Here is a 21,677-nt window from a genome sequence, read left to right on the forward strand (position 1 = left end):
ACTCTGGTTAGCTCAGTTGGTTACAGCACAGTTATGATGAAGCCAGCATTGTGGTTTGTTCTTAAGTTCTATTGAAAGAAAATAGTTCTGAGGTTGTCCCCCTTACACCTGCTCTCTCTCTCACAGATGTGTGCTGATAGCCATTTGTAAGGCCAGGAAATAGTGGGGCCTAACTTGCATCTGTCTCTGGCTGCTAAGGTACAAAGAGTATGTGTCTTTCAGTTGATGGGCCCGGAGATTCCATTCACTGGCATAGTGTGCCACATAAGAGAACTGAATGAATGGTATCTGTGTGAATCTAAGGGGTTGGCTAATTGCGCAGTGAATTTGGTTCATGTAACATTTATAATACAAATTGTTGGGCAGCAAGATCTTTCAGTCCAGATGGTTTCTAGTTTTTCAGGATTTCTCTGATAACTTCTCTGAACTCTGAAATTCTTATTTGCAAAACCATCCATATAGGGTTCGTTTAAATATTAGAAATAATACTCATAAAGAGAAAAGCATAATGCCTAGAGGATGTATAATAGATGTTCAATAAATGTTGATCATCTCCCTCAAACTTCTTAGATGCACACACCCCAACCAGATTAGAAAGTCTTTGAGGACACGGCTTGCCCTTTTTGTGTTGAATCTCTCTCAGTTATTAAGTGAAGACCCAATTCAATTGTTAAAATAATAAATGCACCTCTTGCCTCCCTGACATTCTGGCAGCCTCACTCTGCGGAGGCTGGCCCGGTTCAAAGCTGGCTGCTCCAGGGCACTAAAGCTGGAGAAGGGCCCTTCCACCTTGTTCATAACTGTGGACAGTGAACTGTACTTGGGATAGAGCATCTTGGGAACAATAAGGACCTAGACCCAAGCTCATGCATTGTGGTGGGACTGTCAATTTAGGGGGATGGGTAGATTTTATCAGATCTGTCAGTGGAAAGTTTGGGGAGATGGAATAGTATCTACAGGTGGTTCCAGGTAGGAGGAAGAGATCTACCTGGCTTCTAGGGATGTCTATCCTGGGAAGCATTGCTCAGTGGCAGGAGCTGTAAGAGTAGGGAAGGTTTAGGAATTTGGATATCAGGGAAGTGTCAGCAGGTAGCTGGGGATGAGGTGCAGGACAAAGACAGATGAGAGGAAGACCAAGCCTTAAAGTGATGAGTATCTAGATAGGGAAGAGGATGGATGGGTATAGCTTGGACACAGAAAGGGGATTCAGTCATGGAAAGAGGTCAGTCTGCAATATAATGTGGCTATCAGGTCACAGGAAGGCCAAGAGCAGGACAGGTTTGGGGCTTGGTTCTGGTTAGTTGAGGCAGAGCCCCTTAGAGGTGTTTGGATTTGCCATGGTGATGCAGGGGACCTGAGTGTGCTGGTTGTCAGGAGATCTTGTTGTTGGGAGAACAGTCATGAACAGGGTAGAAAGGCCCTTCTCCAGCTTTAGTGTGCCTTGGAGCAGGCAGCTTTGAGTAGGGCCAGCTTCTTCAGAGAGAGCTGCCAGAATGTCAGAGAGGCGAGAGGTGCATTTGTTATTTTAACAATTGGATTGGGTCTTCACTGGGAGCTCTACAAAGAAACTAAATTAGTGAAGTCAGATTGCCTATCCCACCAACAATGGATGTTTATGGTATGAGTTTAGCTCTATGCTAGAGAATCTCAATATATTTAGATTTGGGCTCGAGAGAGAGAACTTCAATGTGATCTGAGACTGAACTTCTATTCACATTCATTCCCCGAGGAAGCATGTTGAGGATCTATGTGTAATATACTGATGTTCCATTTACTTGAAATATCCTGACTTGCTCTATTCTTCTCACTTAGCCATTCACTTCTCTAAAAAATAAATATGTATATGTGTATGTGCATGTGTGTAAAATATAGAATAGACTGAAATCAACAAACTTATAAAAATACCAAATAACCTCAATCTGTAATTTTATTTTTGAAAAGCACTAAAAATGTCAATAAATGAATTGTCTGAAAAACTAATCCTTTGGCTGGTGAGATAAGTCTGAGTTGCCAGAACCAGTTAAAGCTTTATATAATTTGGCAGTACATTTGCGTTCACCTGAGATTTCTCTGCCTCCAGCTGTACAAAAATTCTGTGATATGCAGAGCCTCAAAACCTGGGCCAGAATGCTGAAACTAATTTTCTTTTGTAATCTGAGCTGTAATTGCATTTTAACTCAGTTCTAGTGTGAAGACTGCTTTTGTATGTGTGTGTGTTTACTTCATGTCATTAATTTCTGGCATTTAAGTTAGTGCCTGGCACATAGTCTACCCTCAGTAAATGTTAGTTCTTACTGCCAAGTCTACTGTTCTTTCCTTCTAAACCAGTGGGGTAGATGCTTCCTTTGTGCCTCAGTGGTTCATTCCCTTGCCCTCTTCCCCTCTCCTCACCCTTGAGTTGTTAGATCCTGGTTTTGCCCCAGGCAGGTGCCAACCCCGAGGAACTCCTGACCCTGTGGTGATGCATGCCTGCATGTGTGCAGCCAGCTGGGCAGCTTGGAAAGCCATAGTATTGACTTGCCAAATAAGGACTAGTTTACAAAAGTCATAAGAGATCACTGTCATCAACTGCTATCACTATTATCCTTTCTCTTTCCAAAAAACAATTTAGGTGCATAATAAAAAAATCTGTAGAATTACTCTGTCAAGCCTATGTATGCCCATCAGTTGTGCAAGAACCTCAGTTCCTACTTCTAATGAATTTTATACTGATTATCCCAGACCTTTCTGCCAGCCCCCAATAGCAGAGGAGAGAATACACTGTGGGAGTCAGGGGCAACCAAAGCAGCTAGTCTGAGTATAGAATTTCTTTGAATTCTCATCTTTAAGAACCATGCTCAGCTGGGCACAGTGGTTCATGACTGTAATCCTAGCACTTCGGGAGGCCAAGGTGGGAGGAACACTCAAGCCCAGAAGCTTGAGGCTAGCCTGGGTAACATAGTGAGACTCCATCTCTATTTTTTTTTTAAAAGAACCATGCTAATTCTTATTTGATTTCTTAACATATCTCTGGATTTTAATATAACCCCCCCAACCAAAGGCTGAGTAAATTTCTGGGAGGATGTGTTGTGTTTCTCTTTGGCTTTCCTTCGTGGAATCAGGTAATTACAAAATGACTTACCTGAGGTTCTATTTCTTGATATCCTATGATCGGGTGGAGTCTCTGATCCTTTAAAATTTTAAACAATTGATTTGTTTGAATAGATTGATAGAGTCACATAATTCAATATTCAAAGATACAGAACACCATATGTGGGGGTTCTCATCATGCCATGGAGAGTTAAAACACAGGATGCATATGTATTTTATTTCATGAACCTTCCTAGTTGGAAATCAATGGGATGGGTGCTGTGGGGAATGCAAAGATGATTTTTAAAATGCAGGACTTGCCCTCAAGAAACTTATAGTCTTGTAGGGGAATGTAGCAGGTGTACTGAGAGTCATAGTAAAAAGTAGAAGTGGTATGTACCAAAAGGAGAGGTTGAAACCATAATTTTAGATTTCACCTGTAGAATTCCTTTTTATAGAATCTGTGCATCTCAGAAAAGCCTTGTACTCTGTCTTGTCTTGTTACTGAAACACCAGGGGTTTGGTCTAGGTCCTGCTGCTTGCCACACAGAAAGCCAATCACTGAGACAACAAGTATTGCCAAGAAAGAAGGCTTAAATCTGGTGCTTAAGCTGAGGAGATGGGAACTCAGTCTCAAATCCATATCTCTGACTGGTTAAAACTAGGGATTTATATAGCAGGGAAGAAATGTAACAATGTGTAAGAAAACATGAACTAAGGAGGGGCAAAGAGGTGTATGGTACAGTGACTGATGAGTTTCAGATCTTTGATACTTTTTTTTGAAAAGTCCTTTTTTGAAAAAAGGACCTTTTTTGAAAGGTCCTTTCCTGAGGAAGAAACTCAGATAAAACAAACAAGTTTCAAGCTTTAAGACCAGAAGGGTCAGTTTCTATGTTTATCCAAAACAACTGTCTATGGGACTGTTGGGTTAGTTTCAGTCTGACTGCTAATTCCAGTACATGAGACAAAGAGAGGTCAGGTGTCTTCTCCACAGTCACCCAGTCGCACTAGACAGTGCCACCTTCGACAAAGATAGCTAGTTTTAATAAAGCAAACTACTGCTTTGTTCTGTTGCTTAGAAGAAAGAGTACTGCATTTGTGAGTTAAATCTGGGTTTGGTGAGTGGAGACTTTTGAAGCTTTGTTCAGCTGTAACCCAGGGTTCCCCAGTTTTTTGGGTACGTTCTGTGAAAAAAGACCTATCTTGTCTCTACAAAAAATTTTTTTTTAAATTAGCTGGGTGCGGTGGCACATGCCTCTTGTCCCAGCTACTCAGGAGGCTGAGGCGGGAGGGTGGTTTAAGCCCAGGAGTTCAAGGCTGCAGTGTGCTTAACTGTTGCACCTTGAGTTCTTGTTTCAAAAAGTTCCATGTAGAAGCACAGTCTTGGAAAAGCAAAAGCCCATTTGGATCCAGAGATGCCTGAGTTGGAGATGAATTTGGTGAACTCTCCTCATTACCATACTAAAAATCCCACCCAGGAAGGAGCTTATTTGCCATTTTCTATACATGTATGTAGAAGCATGATTGGTGCCTGCACTCCCTTTACTCCACCTCTGTGTACAATGACTCAGCTAACTAGCCCAATAAAAGCCTTGTTTTCACCTTTGTTTGGGGAGGCACCTTCCTCGTTGCAAGTAATAAAACCCTGTCGTTATATCCTCCTTAGTTGGGGTCATTGGACTGTAACCTGCCAGGTGATTGAACCCACCTATTGTGTGGGTAACAAAATCCTGGTGACCCAAATGGGACTCAAACCCACTTGGATACTTTGTTTTGAAATCATAGCAGATGGAAGGGGAATGGTTCTGGGGTATGTTTATAATATTTCTTCCTGACTTGCGGTTAGGTTGTATTCTTTACAACTTTTCTAATTTTATTTTTAATAGATAATAATGGCCTGGTGTGTTGGCTCTTTTCCGTAATCCCAGCACTTTGGGAGGCCAAGGTAGGCAGATTGCTTGAGTCCAGGAGTTCAAGACCAGCCTGGGCAATGTAGGGAGACCCCCACCTCTACAAAAAGCAAAAAGGTAGCCAGGTGTGATGGCACGTGCCTGTAGTCCCAGCTATTTGCAGAGGGCTGAGGCGGAAGGATCACTTGAGCCTGGGAGGTTGAGGCTGCAATGAGCTGTGATTGTGCCACTGCTCTGTAGCCTCGATGACAGCGTGATCCTGTCTAAAAAAATAAATGGATGATATATCCACATGATTCAGAATTGAAGAGGTACAAAATAATAACCAATAAACTCTTTGTCCCCACTGTGTCCTAGCCACCTTGATTTCTTCCCTGGAGGCATCCAGAAGCCAATTTTGTTAGTTTCAACTTCTGGAGATGGCTTATAAAAACATAAGTAAATGCATCTATATTCAACCCCGTTTTAGAAGAAATGACACCTACTATATCAGCTGCTTTCTGTGCACCTTGCTTTTTTTCTTTTTCACACTTTAGCATGATGATTTTTCTGTATTGGCACATAAAGAGCTTCCTCTTTGTTAGTTGGTGGTTTTTATGGCAGACAACTGAATCCACCCTAGATGGTTAAGCCAAAAAGGGATTCGGATTTTAGGTAACTCATGGAATCCTTTGGTGGGCTGGAGGAACAGGCTAGCATCCGGGTGCCCAGAAACAAAGCCCCAAGACACACATAGTACTAGCATTAAGTGGAAGCCACCTGTGCTGCTGCCTCCACTGAACAGCAGATGCTAGGTATTTGACTTGACTGCAACTGCCTCTACCTCCACTGCTCCACCAGGAAGGCAACCTAGCAGTGACACCTGCAAAAGTAGAAGCTCTGAGCAGAGCCCCTTTCCTTACATTTCTCACTTCTAAAGCAAAGTCTGGTGTGGATGTATCTGATTAGTGGTGACTAGGTGACACATTTGCATCTTAGCTTCAATAGAGTCTGGGAATTTTATTCTCAACTTTTAAACTTGGAAGTGGGACTTGTAATAGGTGAAATTTTTGCAAATAGAGAAATAATTTTCAAAATATGATGGACAGTCACAGATATGGCAAATGTCCACTAGAGCTGCTTAGAATTCCATCGTATGGATCAACCACAATTGATTAAACTAATACCTTAGATGGTAGACCTCTAAGTGTTTTCTAGTTTTCTAGTCTGTGACTTAGGCAATACTGTATTAATGACCATATACATGTGTCATTTTGCTAATGTAAAATGGAATATAAATTTCTAGCAGTGGAATTGCTAGATCAAAAGGTAAATTGTAATTCTTATGGATATTGCCAAATGGTTTCTGGATGCTATACTGATCCTTGCTTCCACTAGTGATGTTCCTGATTTTTTTTTTTTTTTTTTTGCCCAGAGTCTTTTCCTTTTTTAGATTCCATCTGAGCCAGAGTGGCAGGCTGAGTGTTCCCTGCTACTGGGATGAGTTTTGGGCCTTGGGCCAAGAATGCTGACAAATCAGATCTGGGCCATAACCTATGCCAATATAGACTATATTTAGCATCTGGACTGGATTTGGCTTATAGTTTATTGTAGTCCTTCTAGCCCTAAATTAAATGGCATCTTGGGGTATCTAAAAGATAATGTTGCTTCCAAAATTGATTTGCAATGTGGGAGTAGCTTACATCTTGGATTGTTATGTGTTCACTAATGCATAAAGATGTTTTCAAAGAATGGTTCTAAAGAATTATAACACCTTTTCTCTTTAAAAAAGCAAAATCTTATTTCTAGTGTGTGAACTATTGCATAGATTTTGCCAATATCTGAACTATGGCATCCACTTGCTCTGGTTGGTTGCCATGAAAGTTTATAGTAACATAGGAAGCTCCTGTTTGAAAGCTCCTGAAAAATTTAAACAAATGTATATAAATGGGTGAAAAATGGGGGCTGAGGAAGAAGGTGAATACATGTGTTTTCTTCTCATGGAAGTGTTCACTATTTTTTATTTAAAAATTTTTTTTTAGAGACAGGGTCTCACTATGTTTCTCAGGCTGATCTCGGACTCCTGGGCCCAAGTGATCCTCTTGTCTCAGCCTTCCAAGTAGCTGGGACTACAGGCACGGGCCTCCACATATGGCTGTGTTTGCAGTCTTTAAGTTGGCATTTACCTAGTGCAGTTGATTATTTCAGGAAAATACACTTTCTACATGGCTACTGGGGGTATCTGAAAGGATATAAACTATAGCCCAGGGAAGTAGCATGTTGTTAGGCAGGGGTTAGTAACTCTTTCTGGAAAGGGTCAGTTGGTATTTTAGGCTTTGCAGGCCAAGAAGCAGAATCAAAGATATTACATAGGTAATTCTATAACAAGAGAAAAAATAAACTTCTACAAGCTTTTTATTGACAAAATTCAAAATATAATAACTGAGGACTGTTTTTTTTGGTAATACAGGTCTACTCATAAGAAGAACAGCATTCTTATTTTGGGGATAACATTTTGCTTAATGGGATTCAAAGAATAGTGTTCCCTTTCATCAAATCGATTGCAAATGTTCATCAGTAAATACCATTTGTTTTCTTCTTGTGGGCCACAGAAAACCAAGCAGTGGGCTGGATTGACCCATGAGCAGTAGTTTTGCAACCACTGATGTAATGGAAAGACCATGAGCTTCGGACCTGGGTGCATGTAGGTTTGAGTACTGGCTCTGAATTTGTGACCTTGAACATATCACTTAACCTTCTGAGTTGGGAAGGTTTATTTGTGTATAAACTGGGTGTAATGACACCTATCTCATGGAATAAATATTACCCCCATCCTTATGATTTTGCATTAGTATTCTAGTTCTGTAGATGCTGATATAATTTAGCTAGACTTGCCTAGAAAATTAGTATTTAACAGATTTTAAAGCTGACTTTTCAAGGGATAGAACACTCGCATGGTCTTAAAGTACAATGTAAAAATATAGCTTTGCAATGAAGAGATCTGGCAGTCACCACATTAATCAAATGGCCAAGCTTTGCAATCGGTACCAATGGTGGGATGTTCTGACATTGTGCGCCCCTCACTGCTGTGTACCTCTCACTATATCACAGTATCACCTGTGTGGTGTTCTTGCCAGAAACGTTTGACTTTAATGTAATCACAAGAAAACAGACAAATCCAAAACATGGGATGTTCTGAGGACAACTGGCCTGGATTCTTAAATGATTCAGTGTCATTAAGAACCAAGGGAGATTGTTCTAGATTAGGGGGAGACTAAGGGAAAATAAGATAAAAATGCAGTGCATCAACATTGACTAAATCCTGGATGAGGAAAAGAAAATTCAGGTCTGTAGGCATTTTCTGGATAATCGAGGAAATGTGAATGTGGACCATACGTCGTATGTTAGTCCGTTTTCACACTGCTGATAAAGGCATATCCGAGACTGGGAAGAAAAAGAGGTTTAATTGGACTTACAGTTCCACATGCCTGGGGAGGCCTCAGAATCATGGCGGGAGGCAAAAGGCACTTCTTACATGGTGGTGGCAAGAGAAAAATGAGGAAGAAGCCAAGGCAGAAATGCCTGTAAACCCACCAGATCTCATGAGACTTGTTCACCATCACAAGAATAGCATGGGAAAGACTGATCCCCATGATTCAATTACCTCCCCCTAAGTCCCTCCCACAACACGTGGGAATTCTGGGAGATACAATTCAAGTTGAGATTTGGGTGGGGACACAGCCAAACCATATCATGTTGTATGATAATATTGTGTTAAAGTTGATTTCCTTGGGTGTGGTGATGATGGTGCAGTGGTGTACGAAAATATCCCTGTTCTTAGAAGGTGAATAGTAAAGTACTTAGGGGTGGTGTGTCATGAGGTGTGTCTGTAACCCACTTTTCAGATGGTTTGGCAAAATGAGAGGGAAGGAGGGAGGGAGAGAGAGAATGTGTGTGAGTGTGTGTGTATGTAGAATAGGTGATTCTGTGCATTGCTGCTCAGTTCTTAGCATAGCACTCAGCACATTGCTTTTGATAGGGAGGTGCCCAATCAAAACTTGTTAAACTAACAAGTACTTTAAGGTTTTGGTAGGATTCTCTGAAATCACACCTCAGCACTGCCTGTCTGCCCTCTCTTTAGCAGTGTCGTTTGGCTTAGGCATATACTATAATGCCTAATGTTGGGTAATCAGATATGGGGGTTCATGTTTTCTTGAGTAGCTCACCCATGTCCCTCTGGACTGAAAGTCTCTCTTCAATGTTAAAGTATAAATGAATGGGAAAGGAAAACCCAGCATAGAGGTTGACCGGCGTGTTCAGCTGTTCCCTGAGAGGCTGAGGTACAATTTGTAAGCATGTACTTCAGATTCTCTTTTGTATTTCTGTTGCTGAGTTTGCCCGCTTGGGCAGGGTTGACACCCCCTGGGGCTGTGCTGAGTAGAAGGAGGTGCATCTCTGGAGTTCTGACTGGCTGGAGCATCACTGAAGTATTCTCCTGGGCTATGAGGGCTAGGGCCAGGATAAAGAATGGCGGATGCCTTTCCTTACGCCTTGACCCTAACCGGTACCCTCTTAGCTGAGCAGGAAGGGAACAGAGAAATTAATATTCTCTTACATTCCTGCAGGAACTCTTATCGCTATATGGTGTGAGATGACTAAAGCCAATTTAGCAGCTACTTGTAAAAGTAATACAAGAGGAGGGGAAGAAGAAAGATTCTGCCGCAACAGGCTGTGAAGACTAATTCAACATTCATTTATTGAGCTACTGAGCATATAGCAGGCACAGTAAAGTATGAGTCCCCGGGGGATACAAATAATAAGAATATACCCTTGCCTTCTGCTGGGTACTTGGGGCATAGGGAAAGGAGATGGGCTACAGTGGAGATAATTATCAAAATACCAATTGTGTTGTGTTGCAAGGCTAGGGATGTGATAGAAAGCTAGTAAAAAGTGTTGTGGGAATGCAGAGAACATGCCATGTGGAATTGACTACAGTTTCAAAGATAAGGTTGGTCTTGAGGTGACTTGAAGAATGAGCCTGGCAGGCAAAGAAATGGGCATCTGGTGTGACTAAAGTCTTAATTAGCTGCAGGGTGGGGAGGAGAGAGACATGACGATGTTGGAAAGGTAGTTTGGGCCAGACAGGAGGGCCTCAGAAGCCATGCTTGGTTTCACAGGAAGGGCATGAAGAGTCCTGGAAGCCCTTTGAAGTTGGAGGGTGATGTGGTTTTGATAAGAGGTCACGGAGGGAATGTAGAAGCTGGTGTGTGAAGGTGCATGAGTCTGGAGACAGGACTTGAAACAGTCGAGGCGAGAACAAAGAATCTGGATTTTGCTAGCTGCAGCAGAGGGAGAGTAGAAAATGGGGTGCTCTTGGAGAATTCTTCCAGCCCCTCCCACTAGGAGTTTTTACATTTTCAAATCTTTCTAAGGAAACCTTTAATAATACTCGAGAGAAGCTTATTTAAACCTTTGAACAGTTCTGAAAATGTATTACATTTCAGCCAGGAAAGAAAGTATTATTTCAGGCAAACTGGAACATGTGTAGACTGGTTACTCAGCACAGTCGCCTAATCTTACAGAATTAGGTAGGAGGGAAGCTATGTTAGTGGCCTTCAACCTTCTTCTAGAACTTTGTTCAGATTTCTCCCAAATGGTCGGTGAATTTTTCTGATTTGTATCCAGCATCCCAGCCATTTAGTGTACATCTGTAAGCTGTAAGGAAGTTGATTTAATCTATTCCTTTTTTTCATCTCTTGCCTTCCACCTGCGAAAACACTACTCCATAGGTTCTTATTCTGTATTAGGAATTTGCACAATGTGTAACCTAAGATGGATCCAGCTGGGAGTTGGATCCAGCTGGGAGTGTTACAGGTTTAGAGTTTAGACTAAAGAAGAGGAGTGGAATCTTTTCATTTTTTTCCCCTTTATTTTGAGGAAAGCCCAGTGATTTGGACTGTTTGAAGGATCAATCATATAAAATATCTCCACTAATTGAGTATCTGGGATAAACTTTTTTTTTCACCTTATTTTCTTTAGATACCATTAAACATTTCTACCCACAACTTACAGCTTTTCCATGGAGATTTTAAACTTAGAAAACTTTGAACCTTGATGAATGAAAAAAACCTTTCAGAACTAACCTTTTTTTTTTGATTCAGAAGTCCATGTGTAAGTTCCAAAGGTTTATAATTCTTTTCTCTTCCTTGAGGCTTGACTATTTCAGAATGTTCTTGGTATGTCTCTTGGAGGTTTGGTGTACAAAGAGCAAGGAAAGTAACCTATGGGCTTAACTCACGTATGTGTATATATTCTACTTTGGCTCCAAAGCAATGATTCTAGTGGTGATATGGGACCAAGGGACAGATTTCAAGGTAAATAAGGCCGTTTACTAATGTCAGATTAAGGTATTAGTCTTCAAGTACCATAAATGTTTTACCAGCAATTTCAGTTACCTGTAGTAAAGAGCTTTCCAGTTCGATGTGGTAGTTATGGTAAAGGAGCAACTGAAAGTTAACTTGATAGTAGATTAACACTCACTGAAAATATAGTTGTTATTTTTTCACATACCAAGGATTACAATTTCTTTTTTTTTCCTATTTTTAAAATAGAGACGGGGTCTTGCTATGTTGCCCAGGCTAGTCTTGAACTCCTGGCCTCAAGCGATCTTCCTTGAGGCCTCCCAAAGCGCTGAGGTTATAGGCGTGAGCCATTGTGCCCAGCCTACAATTTCTTAATATTAGGAGTTATTCTGCAAGACAACTATCTCAGTGTTGGAACTACACTAATGTTGTTGGTGTGTTTTTTTCCTTGTGTGGGATAGTCTGTATCTTAAGATTTGTAATGTATATATTCACAGTAAGGGCTACATTATAAAATTCAGAGACATTTTATTTTTGAGGGTAGGTTTCATTCACTAGATTGAGAATTTGTTGACTGTATTTTGGGTGCCTATCCTTATGCTAGGAGATGAATGGAAGTTGCCCCCTGTCATTGAAGAGAAGACATTTTAATGGGAGGCAGAGATAAACAGATAATTAATTATAATGTGATACATTTGGAAATAGTCACAAAAAACTTGAATATGGAGATTTTCAAAAGTACAGAGAATAGGATATTGAACCCTCATGAACCCATTACCAAACTTCAACAATTACTAACTCTTGGTTATGCTTGTTTTACCCATATGCCCCACCTCCTCCCTTCCCCCTTTTATTTTGAAGCAAGTCTAAGACACTGTATCATGTGATGGACATTAATAGATACTTGGATAGAGTACTCTGAGAATACGCTGGGAAAACATATTGTATCGGGACGGGGAAAGGAGCTACAGAAAAGTAACATTTGCCTTCAATCTAGGTGGGGAGGAGGATGTTGTTGTTCCAGGTGATGGGATGGAAACTGACAATTATTGCAATGTCTTGAAAAATGTGTATATAGAACTTTTTTGTTCCTCTGAACTGAGCACCCAAGATGTAATTTCCAAGATTAGGAAATTGTTTTGCCTGAGGACTTTATAAAAATAATTAATTCACTTTTAATTTAGATAAACTAGAATAATCCATGAATAGTGGTAATGACTAATCTGTTCTCTTTTCACCCCAGTGACTTTCTAGACTTTGAACATTAGAATGCACTCCCTGAAAAAGTCACTCTCCTTTGTAACTAGAGCAACAGCTATCCTTTGTCACCTTTATTTTTCTCTTTGGAAGAGGAGAAATAATCAGTGGCTCACTTCTGAAACATCATGAGTAGGTAGAATTTAGTAATCTGAATTAAAAACCTCCCTGTAAACTAAAGGAAGAGGAAATTGACCAGTGGGCACACATAGGTTCTCAAGGGACTTTTTTGGTTAGCCACTAGGTGAAATCCTTGAGATTTCATCATGTATGTTGTCTCATTTTCCTGTTGTGAAATTGGGTGTTCAGCATTGTTTTTCTTGTCTGTTCTCAGATCACAGAACTGTGTGGTGCAAAGCGGGTTGGTTATTTTGGTCCAACACAGTTTTACATTGCCCTGAAATTAATTGCTGCAGCACAATCTGGCCTCCCGGTGCGGATAGAGAGTATTAAATGTGGTGAGTATCTCACATTTGTATGTTTTATTGTCCATGGCGAGTTGCTCATTTATGAGAGCCATTTTTAATGGGTTTAAACTTTTGTGGAATTTCTCCTTGCTTCCTCCAACTCTTGTGCAAAACAAAATAAGAAAACTTAGCAGGTAGGTAGCTTAGTTTCTTTCTTTTTTAAATGGGGAAAATTCCGAGAGTAACCTGAGATTAGTTCATTTTAACTGATTTGCAGTTAAAATAGATTTTATTCTTTAGCAGGATGAGATTGGGCCAGGAATTCTAGAGCCTGTGGCAAATAATCACGTTGAGTTTAATTTTCCACTTGAGGTATCTATAATGTTATTGAAGGCTCTGTTAGGGATTAGGGGAGGAGTAACAAGGGAGTTTGAGTGGAACTATGCCTTTTCTCTTTTCCATCCCTGCCAGTGCTCAGCCTTTAATTCTCAGTTTCCAAAGCGCTATTCTGATGCTAGTAAGTACTTGGGTGTTACCAAAGTTTTGGCAGAATGAATTTATCTTCTTAAGGTTCTGATTTAATATTTTCTCATCTTGCCATCCCCGCCCTCAACCCACTATATGCTTGAGCACTTTCTACAATTTAAACAAAAAGCAAAGCCCCCAACTATTAGCAGTATTTCTGCTGCCTCAGGATTGGTTTTAAAAATCACCTTTAAAAAAGGTGATTATTCAAGGGGTGTGCCAAGGTCCTCTGAAAATTCACTTTGATACAGATTACTTTCATATGTCCATACAGGTATGTAGGAAATTTTCTTCTTTTTCCTATTCTGAGGTTAAAAACCTCTTAACTGTTCATGCCTGTCCTGTGAAGTCTCTGATAGACATACAAGTGGATTCAGGATTTATGGTGAGCCCATGGAAACCTCCTAGGACAATCCAAATGGCTGAGAAGATTGCCATAGATGGCTGGCTATGGAAGACCAGTACCTTCACACTAACCATCAGGAGGTGGCAGTCATCATGCGAATCTTTATCAGGGGGCTAGCTTGTGCCAGACACTTTCATTTAATCCTCATGACACCCTACTAAATTTGGTACTTGTGTCAGTTTGCATTGCTTAGGATAAGCTGCGATAACAAATGTCACAATCTCAGTGCCTCAACAAGACAGAGGTTCATTTTCCACTTTGCAGTGGGTCAGGGTGACCCTCTAGGGCAGCTGCCCTCTATGTGGTGACCATGTGATCCCGGCTGCTTCATCTTGTGGCACCTCCAACACAACACCTGTTCCCATAATCGCCACACCAAGGGAAAGAGTATCTCACCTTAGCGGTTAAATGCTTTGGCCCAGACATGACTGAAGTTATTGGTGCCCACAGTGCGTTGGCCAGAACTTGTCACATTAATCCGCTTCAACGCAGAGCAGGTGGGAGAACACAATTCTCTCCTGTGCCTGCAAGGAGAGGACAACTGTGAGTCTCTACTGTGGCTGCACACTGCAAGTCTCTACTATGGTTATGGCTGCACACTGCAGGTCTCTGCTATGGTGCTGCCGTTGTTTGTATCTTACAAGTATGGAAATTTGAACTTTAGGGAGGTTGAGTAACTTACCTAAGAACATAAGGTTAGTAGAATTCGGAGCCAGGATCTACTTCTGGTCCCCATGCTCTTAATTTCTATGCAAAATAGCCTTGTCTCAATTTTTCCTGTTTAGTAAGATGCTGACAGTAATCTGTTATGGAATATTTTCTGAATGGGAAAAATATTGGACTCGAAAGGCATCCCTTGGTATGACAGAATTTGGTTCTTTGAAATAGGTTTCTTGATGGAGTGTCATTTGACAGGCAGGCCTAGTATTCATTGCTGCAAGGCATAGCGGTTATTTGCTTTGATTAGTTGAAAGTTGCATCACGCTGAATTTGGATTTGTGGTAGGCACTGATAGTTTTTATTCCATTGTAAATGATCATTAACCTTTCTTATAGTATCTTCCAATTTTATCTTCTGGAAAACTTAGAGCTGCTTTATTGTATACAGAATAAATTTTTGACACTTTTGTTACTTATTTTAAGTTAGACCTAAGTCTTTTACCTGATTTGTGCCCAGATTGACAGTTTAATTTCCTGAGGGCAGGGAGCAGGATTGTTGAAGTTATCGTTTGTGTAAAGGATTAACAGTTTATCACAAATATAAGGCTTTCTCAGTTTTGTTTTATAAACCCGGTTGCTGCCTTTTACCTCTGAGGGTTTATATATGCCCAGAGTTAATTCTGAATTATTTTCCTTCACCACTCCCTACTAATCCATTTAAAGATTGATTAAATAAAAATTATTTCCAGTTAGCATATGTTGAATAAGAATTAGGGCAAGATTGGGCCAAACTTTGAGCTGCCACTTAGAATTTTCCGGTTTGTTGCTTGAAATCTATTAGCTTAATGCTTGATGACACAAATCTTGAAGGCCAAAGAGATCACTCTGTGAGAACCTAATCTGAAAGGCTGTGCTAGCCCTGTCACACCCAGGGCGTCATACCCAGGGAGTTGTGGGTGGATACCCTTATGTCATGAATAACATGCACCTGTGTGTATGTGCGTGACCCTCTAATCCCTAGTCCTTCCCATTTCGGTAAATGCCACCACCATCCTCAGCTGCACAAGCCAGAAACCCAGCAGCCACCCTGGATTCCTCCTTTTCTCTCACTCCTTAATAGAATCCATCAAAAGTCCTAGCAATGTGGCTCCAAACTTACTCCCTGTTGCCTCTATCTCTTTGTCCCTACTAGACCAGGCAATCTTCAACTACTTACCTGGATACCACAGTGGATTGACATCCTAGCCCCTCCTCTCTTCTCTACTGTGATCTCTCTTTTCCCACTGGTTTTTTGTTTGTTTGTTTTTTGACAGAGACTCGCTCTGTCACCTAGGCTGGAGTGCAGTGGCACAATCACAGCTCACTGCAGCCTTGACCTCCTGGGTGCAAGGGATCCTCCAATCTCAGCGCCCCAAGTAGCTGGGACTACAGGCATGCACCACCACTCCCTACTAATCCTACTAATTTTTGTATTTTTTGTAGAGATGGGGTTTTGCCATGTTACCCAGGCTGGTCTTGAACTCCTGAGCTCAAGTGATTGGCCCGCCTCAGCCTCCTAACTTTTTTTTTTGAGACAGGGCCTCACTCTGTCACCCAGGCTGGAATGCAGTGGTATGATCACGGCTTATTACAGCCTCTGCTTCCCAGGCTCAAATGATCCTCCTGCGTAGCTGAGACTACAGGCATACATCACCATGCCTGGCTAGTATATATGTCTTTTTGTAGAGATGGGGGTCTTGTTATGTTTCCCAGGCTGATCTCAAACTGCTGAACTCAAGTGACTCTCCTCCATCAGCCTCCCAAAGTGCTGGGATTATAGGCATGAGCCACCATACCCAGCCTCTTTTCCTACTTTTGAAAGTGTGATCTTTTCAAAATACACAGCAGATTATTCCATCCTCTTCCTTTAAACCCTCCAGTAGTTTGCTTGTTGTATTTTGTAAAACATTCAAAGTCCCTACACTGATCTGTAACACCCTACACAATCTAGTTCTTGCCTACTTTTCCATCCTCATCTCAAACCTCAAACCCTTGCTCACTACCTGTTCCCCAGTCTCAGTGGCCTTCTAGCCATTTCTGGGTGACCTCTTTCCTGCTGCAGGCCATATGCCCATTTTATCTTGCGGTCTTGGGTTCCTAGGGATCTGTTTTTCCTTTCTGCTTCCCCTGGCTGGCTCCTTCCCAACCTTCAGGATTCAGAGTCTGTCCCTACTATCCTACCGAAAGTAGTTCTGTCAGATTCATCAATTCATGAAGGAACCAGCATATGGTAAAACTGGCTCAAGAAAGTATAGAGAGTCAGATTTATTTATAGTCATAGAAAGAAAGGATGCTGGAATAGAATTGCTAAATTAGGTATAAAGCTAATTAACGCCTTACGGGTAATACAAGTGCAACTTGGCTATTGTCCTTTTTTCTAAGATGAAGGTATTTGCATTGCCGTCAGACAAGAATTACTTGTTAGCTAACAGTTTTTTCCAAGTTAATATATACCCTTTTAGGATTATCAAATGCCCAACCAAGAGTAAACAGTAACTCAGAGCAGAAGTCCATATCCCTAGGAAGTGAGGTGATCCTTGGGTGGGCCTGCTGGGTAATGCTTCTGCAGGGCAATCTCCTCCCCACTTTGTTCTTTCCCAGTATCTGTTTCCTGATAGCACTTAGCAGAGTTTGCAGATATTCCTTACTGGTTTCACTATTTTTTTGTCTGTCTTCCTCACTTGTCCAGCTTGTGTAAGGGGGAGGGAAGAGGATCTGACACCCCTTGCACTGTGGGGCATTATAGGCACTCAGTGTGTATTGGTTGAGTGAATGAATGAAGAGATGCATGTCCACGCATGAGGAGGGTGTCTTAATCATCTGCCACTCTTTAATCTAAAACGATTGGAATTCAGATTCTCCTGGAACTCCAGAGGAGTTTTTACAGAAGTCATCTCAGTCTGCGTATCATCTTTCTTAGGCACTGATTCTCAACCTTGTCTGCACTAGAGAACCACCTGGAGAGCTTTAAATGTAAAATAAAAAAATACAGATGCCTGGGTCCATCTCCAGAAATTCTAATTTCATATATCAGCAGTCCAGTCTGAGCATCAGGATTTTTAACAGCCCTCCAGGTGATTCTCGTATGGAGACATGTTTAAGAATAAAAGCTGCATCAAGCATTTTCAAGAGCTTTGCTTAAACTGTGTGTGTGTGTGTGTGTGTGTGTGTGTGTGTGTGTGTAGTTACAGTAGCTGCATCTGAACTAGGGTGCTGCATGACACAGGGCACATGATTTAAGGGGGCACTTACTGTCAGGGCAAGTGCCAACTCTACATTTACACCACCCTGAGAGTGCGTGCCTCCTTAAATGTTGGCACTAGGTATCTCTCTAGCCCCACCCTAGTCTGAGTTGGGGTTAAACAGATGGCAAAACAGCTAGGGCAGAAGGAAAGAAGGTGAAAATTAAGGACTGGTAGAGAGTTTCTGATGAGGAAATCATGTGGTGAACATTTGCCCTGGGACCTGCTGTTACCTTTCTTTCCAGGGTCTGAAGTTGAGCACGTGTGAGGACTGAGGGAAGGTTAGGCAGAACCTAGAGTAGGGTTTCTCATCATTTTTGTGCCAGGAGCCCCTTTGGCAGTCTGAAGCCTGTGGGCCCTTTCTCAGAATTATGTTTTAAATGCAACAAAGACATGGGATTATAATGGAAACCAATTATACTGAAATAATCACTAAAATAGTTAAATTGTTATATAACAACATACATGCTTCTAGGCCTGGCATGGTTTCTCATGCCTGTAATCCCAGCACTTTGGGAGGCCGAGGTGGGCGGATCACTTGAGGCCAGGAGTTCGAGACCAGCCCGGCCAACGTGGTGAAACCTTGTCTCTACTAAGTTCAAGACCAGCCCGGCCAGCATGGTGGAACCTTGTCTCTACCAAAAATACAAAAATTAGCTGGGCGTAGTGGCACATGCCTGTAATCCCTGCTACTCAGGAGGCTGAGGCAGGAGACTAGCTTAAACCCAGGAGGTGGAGGTTGCAGTGAGTCAAGATTGTGCCGCTGCACTCCAGGCTGGGCAACAGAGTGAGACTATATCTAAAAAAAAAAAAAAAAACCAACCCCCAAAACATATATGCTTCTTTATTAATGCATTAAATAAAACATCTAACAGAGTTTGAAATAACCACTACTTTTTCAAATTAGTAATATGCATAAACAGTACTTCAAGATGTCGGCCCGGCATGGTGGCTCATGCCTGTAATCCCAGCACTTTGGGAGGCCGAGGCGGGTGGATCACGAGGTGAAGAGATTGAGACCGTCCTGGCCAACATGGTGAAACCCCATCTCTACTAAAATAGAAAAAAATTAGCCGGGCGTGGTGACACACGCCTGTAGTCCCAGCTACTCAGGAGGCTGAGGCAGGAGAATCACTTGAACCCGGGAGGCGGAGGTTGCAGTGAGCCAAGATCATGCCATTGCACTCCAGCGTGGGCGACAGAGCGAGATGCCGTCTCAAAATAACAACAACAACAACAAACAAAACCCTAATCTGATAGGTGCCAAAGTTACCGGTATTGCTAGTGATAATATAGTGGCTTGTTGCCTACATTCATAATGGAAAGAAATGCTAAATTTCAGTTACAGTAGGGAAAATGAAGTTGTAATTTTTTTTTTTTTTCCTAGTCAAGGTGACAGACCCTGTGATTTCTTTTCACTAGTTCCTTTGGGAGCCTGTGAACTCTGATGGTGCAGTGACATGATTCATGTAGTCTTTGGGGCTGTGTTCCCCAAACTGGTTTATGGTCTGGTTGCAGTCTGGCACAGTTTAGAATTAGGACAAAAGAATGAGTTATTTATAAAACTAAATGTATTAAAATCTAAGATTGGGTTTTTTTTTTTTTTGGTTCCTCTTGTTAAGTGTCCTTTGTGAAATTGATAATGGGTAATAGTTTGGGGCAAAATTCTTGACGAGATAAAATGTTGGCAACTTTATGTTGGCTTTCTTCATTTCTTTTGTTGTTGTTGTTGGGGGAGAGATTTTTCCTATTTTGTGAAATCCCAAAATTTGTGAGCCACTGTTGTGGTCACGATTCTACTGCCAAGAAGACACTGAGGCAAATCATTGAATTCCCTTGGACTCCTCCCTTATCTGCAAAACAGTTGTTCTCCACCTATGTGATTTCATCCCTTTAGGGACTTTTGGCAATGTGAGGAGACATTTTTGGTTGTCCCAGCTGCGGAGGGGGACTGCCTGGCATCTAGCCGGTAGAAGCCAGGGATGCTGCTCAACACCCTACACTGCAGAGGACAGGACCCCCTCTTCCAACACCAACAAACTTATCTAGTCTAAAATGCCAGTAATGTTGAGACTGAGAAAGCCTTCTGTAAAATAAGGATCAAGACTTAGGAACTCTAATCCTGCTGCCTTGCTTCCTGTGCTCTAGTTAGTTTTTTTTTTTTTTTTTTAATCATACAAGAAAGGTAGAAGGATTTTGCAGCATTGAGTCCTATTTCTGTGGCTTTTGTTTTTGAAGAAGAATTATTTTATTCAAGGAAAAATAAAAGTAGTTATTCTCTGGTTGAATTGAGGGTGGAGGTCCCTGTGCTTTGCCTCTTTGACAAACCCTCCCTATCTCTTAGGGCTAGGAGAGAAATCTTTTGAGTGTGACAATGAGTTTGGTAATTCATAGAAAAGACAGGATAGGAAGCCCAAGGGCAAAGAAAGAAGCCCAGGAGGTAAGGTTATAGCTGGCTGTGTGTGTGTGTGTGTGTGTGTGTGATGTGTGTGTGGTGTATGTGTGTGTGTCCACACAGTGTCTCTGTATTTTGAACACTAAATACTATGTTGGGATGTCTCATTAAGCTAAGGTCAACTCATCTTTTCTGACTGACGTCCAACCCAATCCCCCTTTCCTTTTTTTTCCTCAGTGTTCCTTTGTCAATTTCCTTTACCCCCCCTCTCCCAGCCCTGCTACAGGGACACAGAGCTGCTTTGGACAAAGTTCGCCTACGCAGGTTCACTGACTGTACGGCTGGACATTTGTGTTTTCTAGGGGTCTGTCCCTCTACCCCATACCCCTGTCATTAGCTCTATTGTTGCTCCTTCCCAAAGGTTCTCCCCAACCTTCTGAGCTGTGGATTTTCACCTTATTTGTAAAAATCTTTGTTGTGGGATTCTTTGACAATCTAATAAAAGCTCTGGATCTTCGCAGGAAAATACACACTGACATTATGTAAAAAATGTTGCCTTCAATGTCAGGGGTTTCTGGACCCCTAGAGCTGGTTCATGGAGCCCAGTGAAGAGCCCTTCTTCCAGAGAAATGCAGTGTATGGGATGGATGTAGAGGATGTAAGTTGGAAGAGGTATAGTGGGGAAATTGAAGCCCAAAGAGGTAAAGTAAAAGGGATGCTGCTTGCTAGCAGCAGAGCCCAGTGGATTGTGGACCTCCTAACTCACTCCTGGGGTTCTACCCGTGGTATGGCCAGGAAATTTAACGTATCCACCATCCTTCTCTGCCAAAAATTTACAGGATCACCCTTCCCATTGTAACCTCCACCCTGCCATCTGGCTATTACCTACCCATTTCCTAATTGACAAGTATTTCAGATCAATGGGCAGATAGGAGGATAATAGGAGACTAGATGGCTTTGATTACTCAGGCCTGGGTTGATAAGACTGGCCTGATGTTTTTTTTGTTTGTTTTTTGTTTTCCCCCAAAGTAACTTCAAGAAAATGTGTAGGGATGGTTTCACTTTGGAATTGTAGAACATTATTGTCATAATTCTTTGTTAACGTATAAGTAGCTGGTATAAGTGAATAGGTAACAAAAAGTAGTAGGAGTGAAGGGAGTCAGGAGTCAAGAATTTTTGTTATGGTCATAGCTCTGCCACTGTATTGCTGCATGACTAAGGCAAGTCTTGCTCTCTCTTTCCTGGGCTTATTTCCTCACCTGCAAAATGCAGACATTTGAGCAGATTTTCTCTAGATTATTTTCTGAAATGCCACAGTTTCATGCTAAATGTTCAAATCTGTACTAGGAAGAATTTTAATGTTCAGGATGGCAATATAGTCTTGTGGCTGGGAATGTAGGTCCTAGCAATAGGCTACCTCATTATGA

General features: G+C 41.6%; 1 protein-coding gene across 7 annotated transcripts in view; it reads left to right on the forward strand.

Moving 5' to 3' along the window:
• REPS2 (RALBP1 associated Eps domain containing 2) overlaps positions 1 to 21,677 on the forward strand; it is a 207,737-nt gene that overhangs the window by 44,290 nt on the left and 141,770 nt on the right. For all 7 annotated transcript variants that reach the window (XM_055267321.2, XM_055267322.2, XM_055267326.2 and 4 more), the window contains exon 2: positions 12,912 to 13,035. In XM_055267321.2, the coding sequence (XP_055123296.1) occupies positions 12,912 to 13,035 (124 nt within the window). The remainder of the gene's footprint in view (positions 1 to 12,911; positions 13,036 to 21,677) is intronic.

The sequence above is a fragment of the Symphalangus syndactylus genome, chromosome X (genome assembly GCF_028878055.3).
Source record: "Symphalangus syndactylus isolate Jambi chromosome X, NHGRI_mSymSyn1-v2.1_pri, whole genome shotgun sequence".
Lineage (NCBI taxonomy): Eukaryota > Metazoa > Chordata > Mammalia > Primates > Hylobatidae > Symphalangus > Symphalangus syndactylus.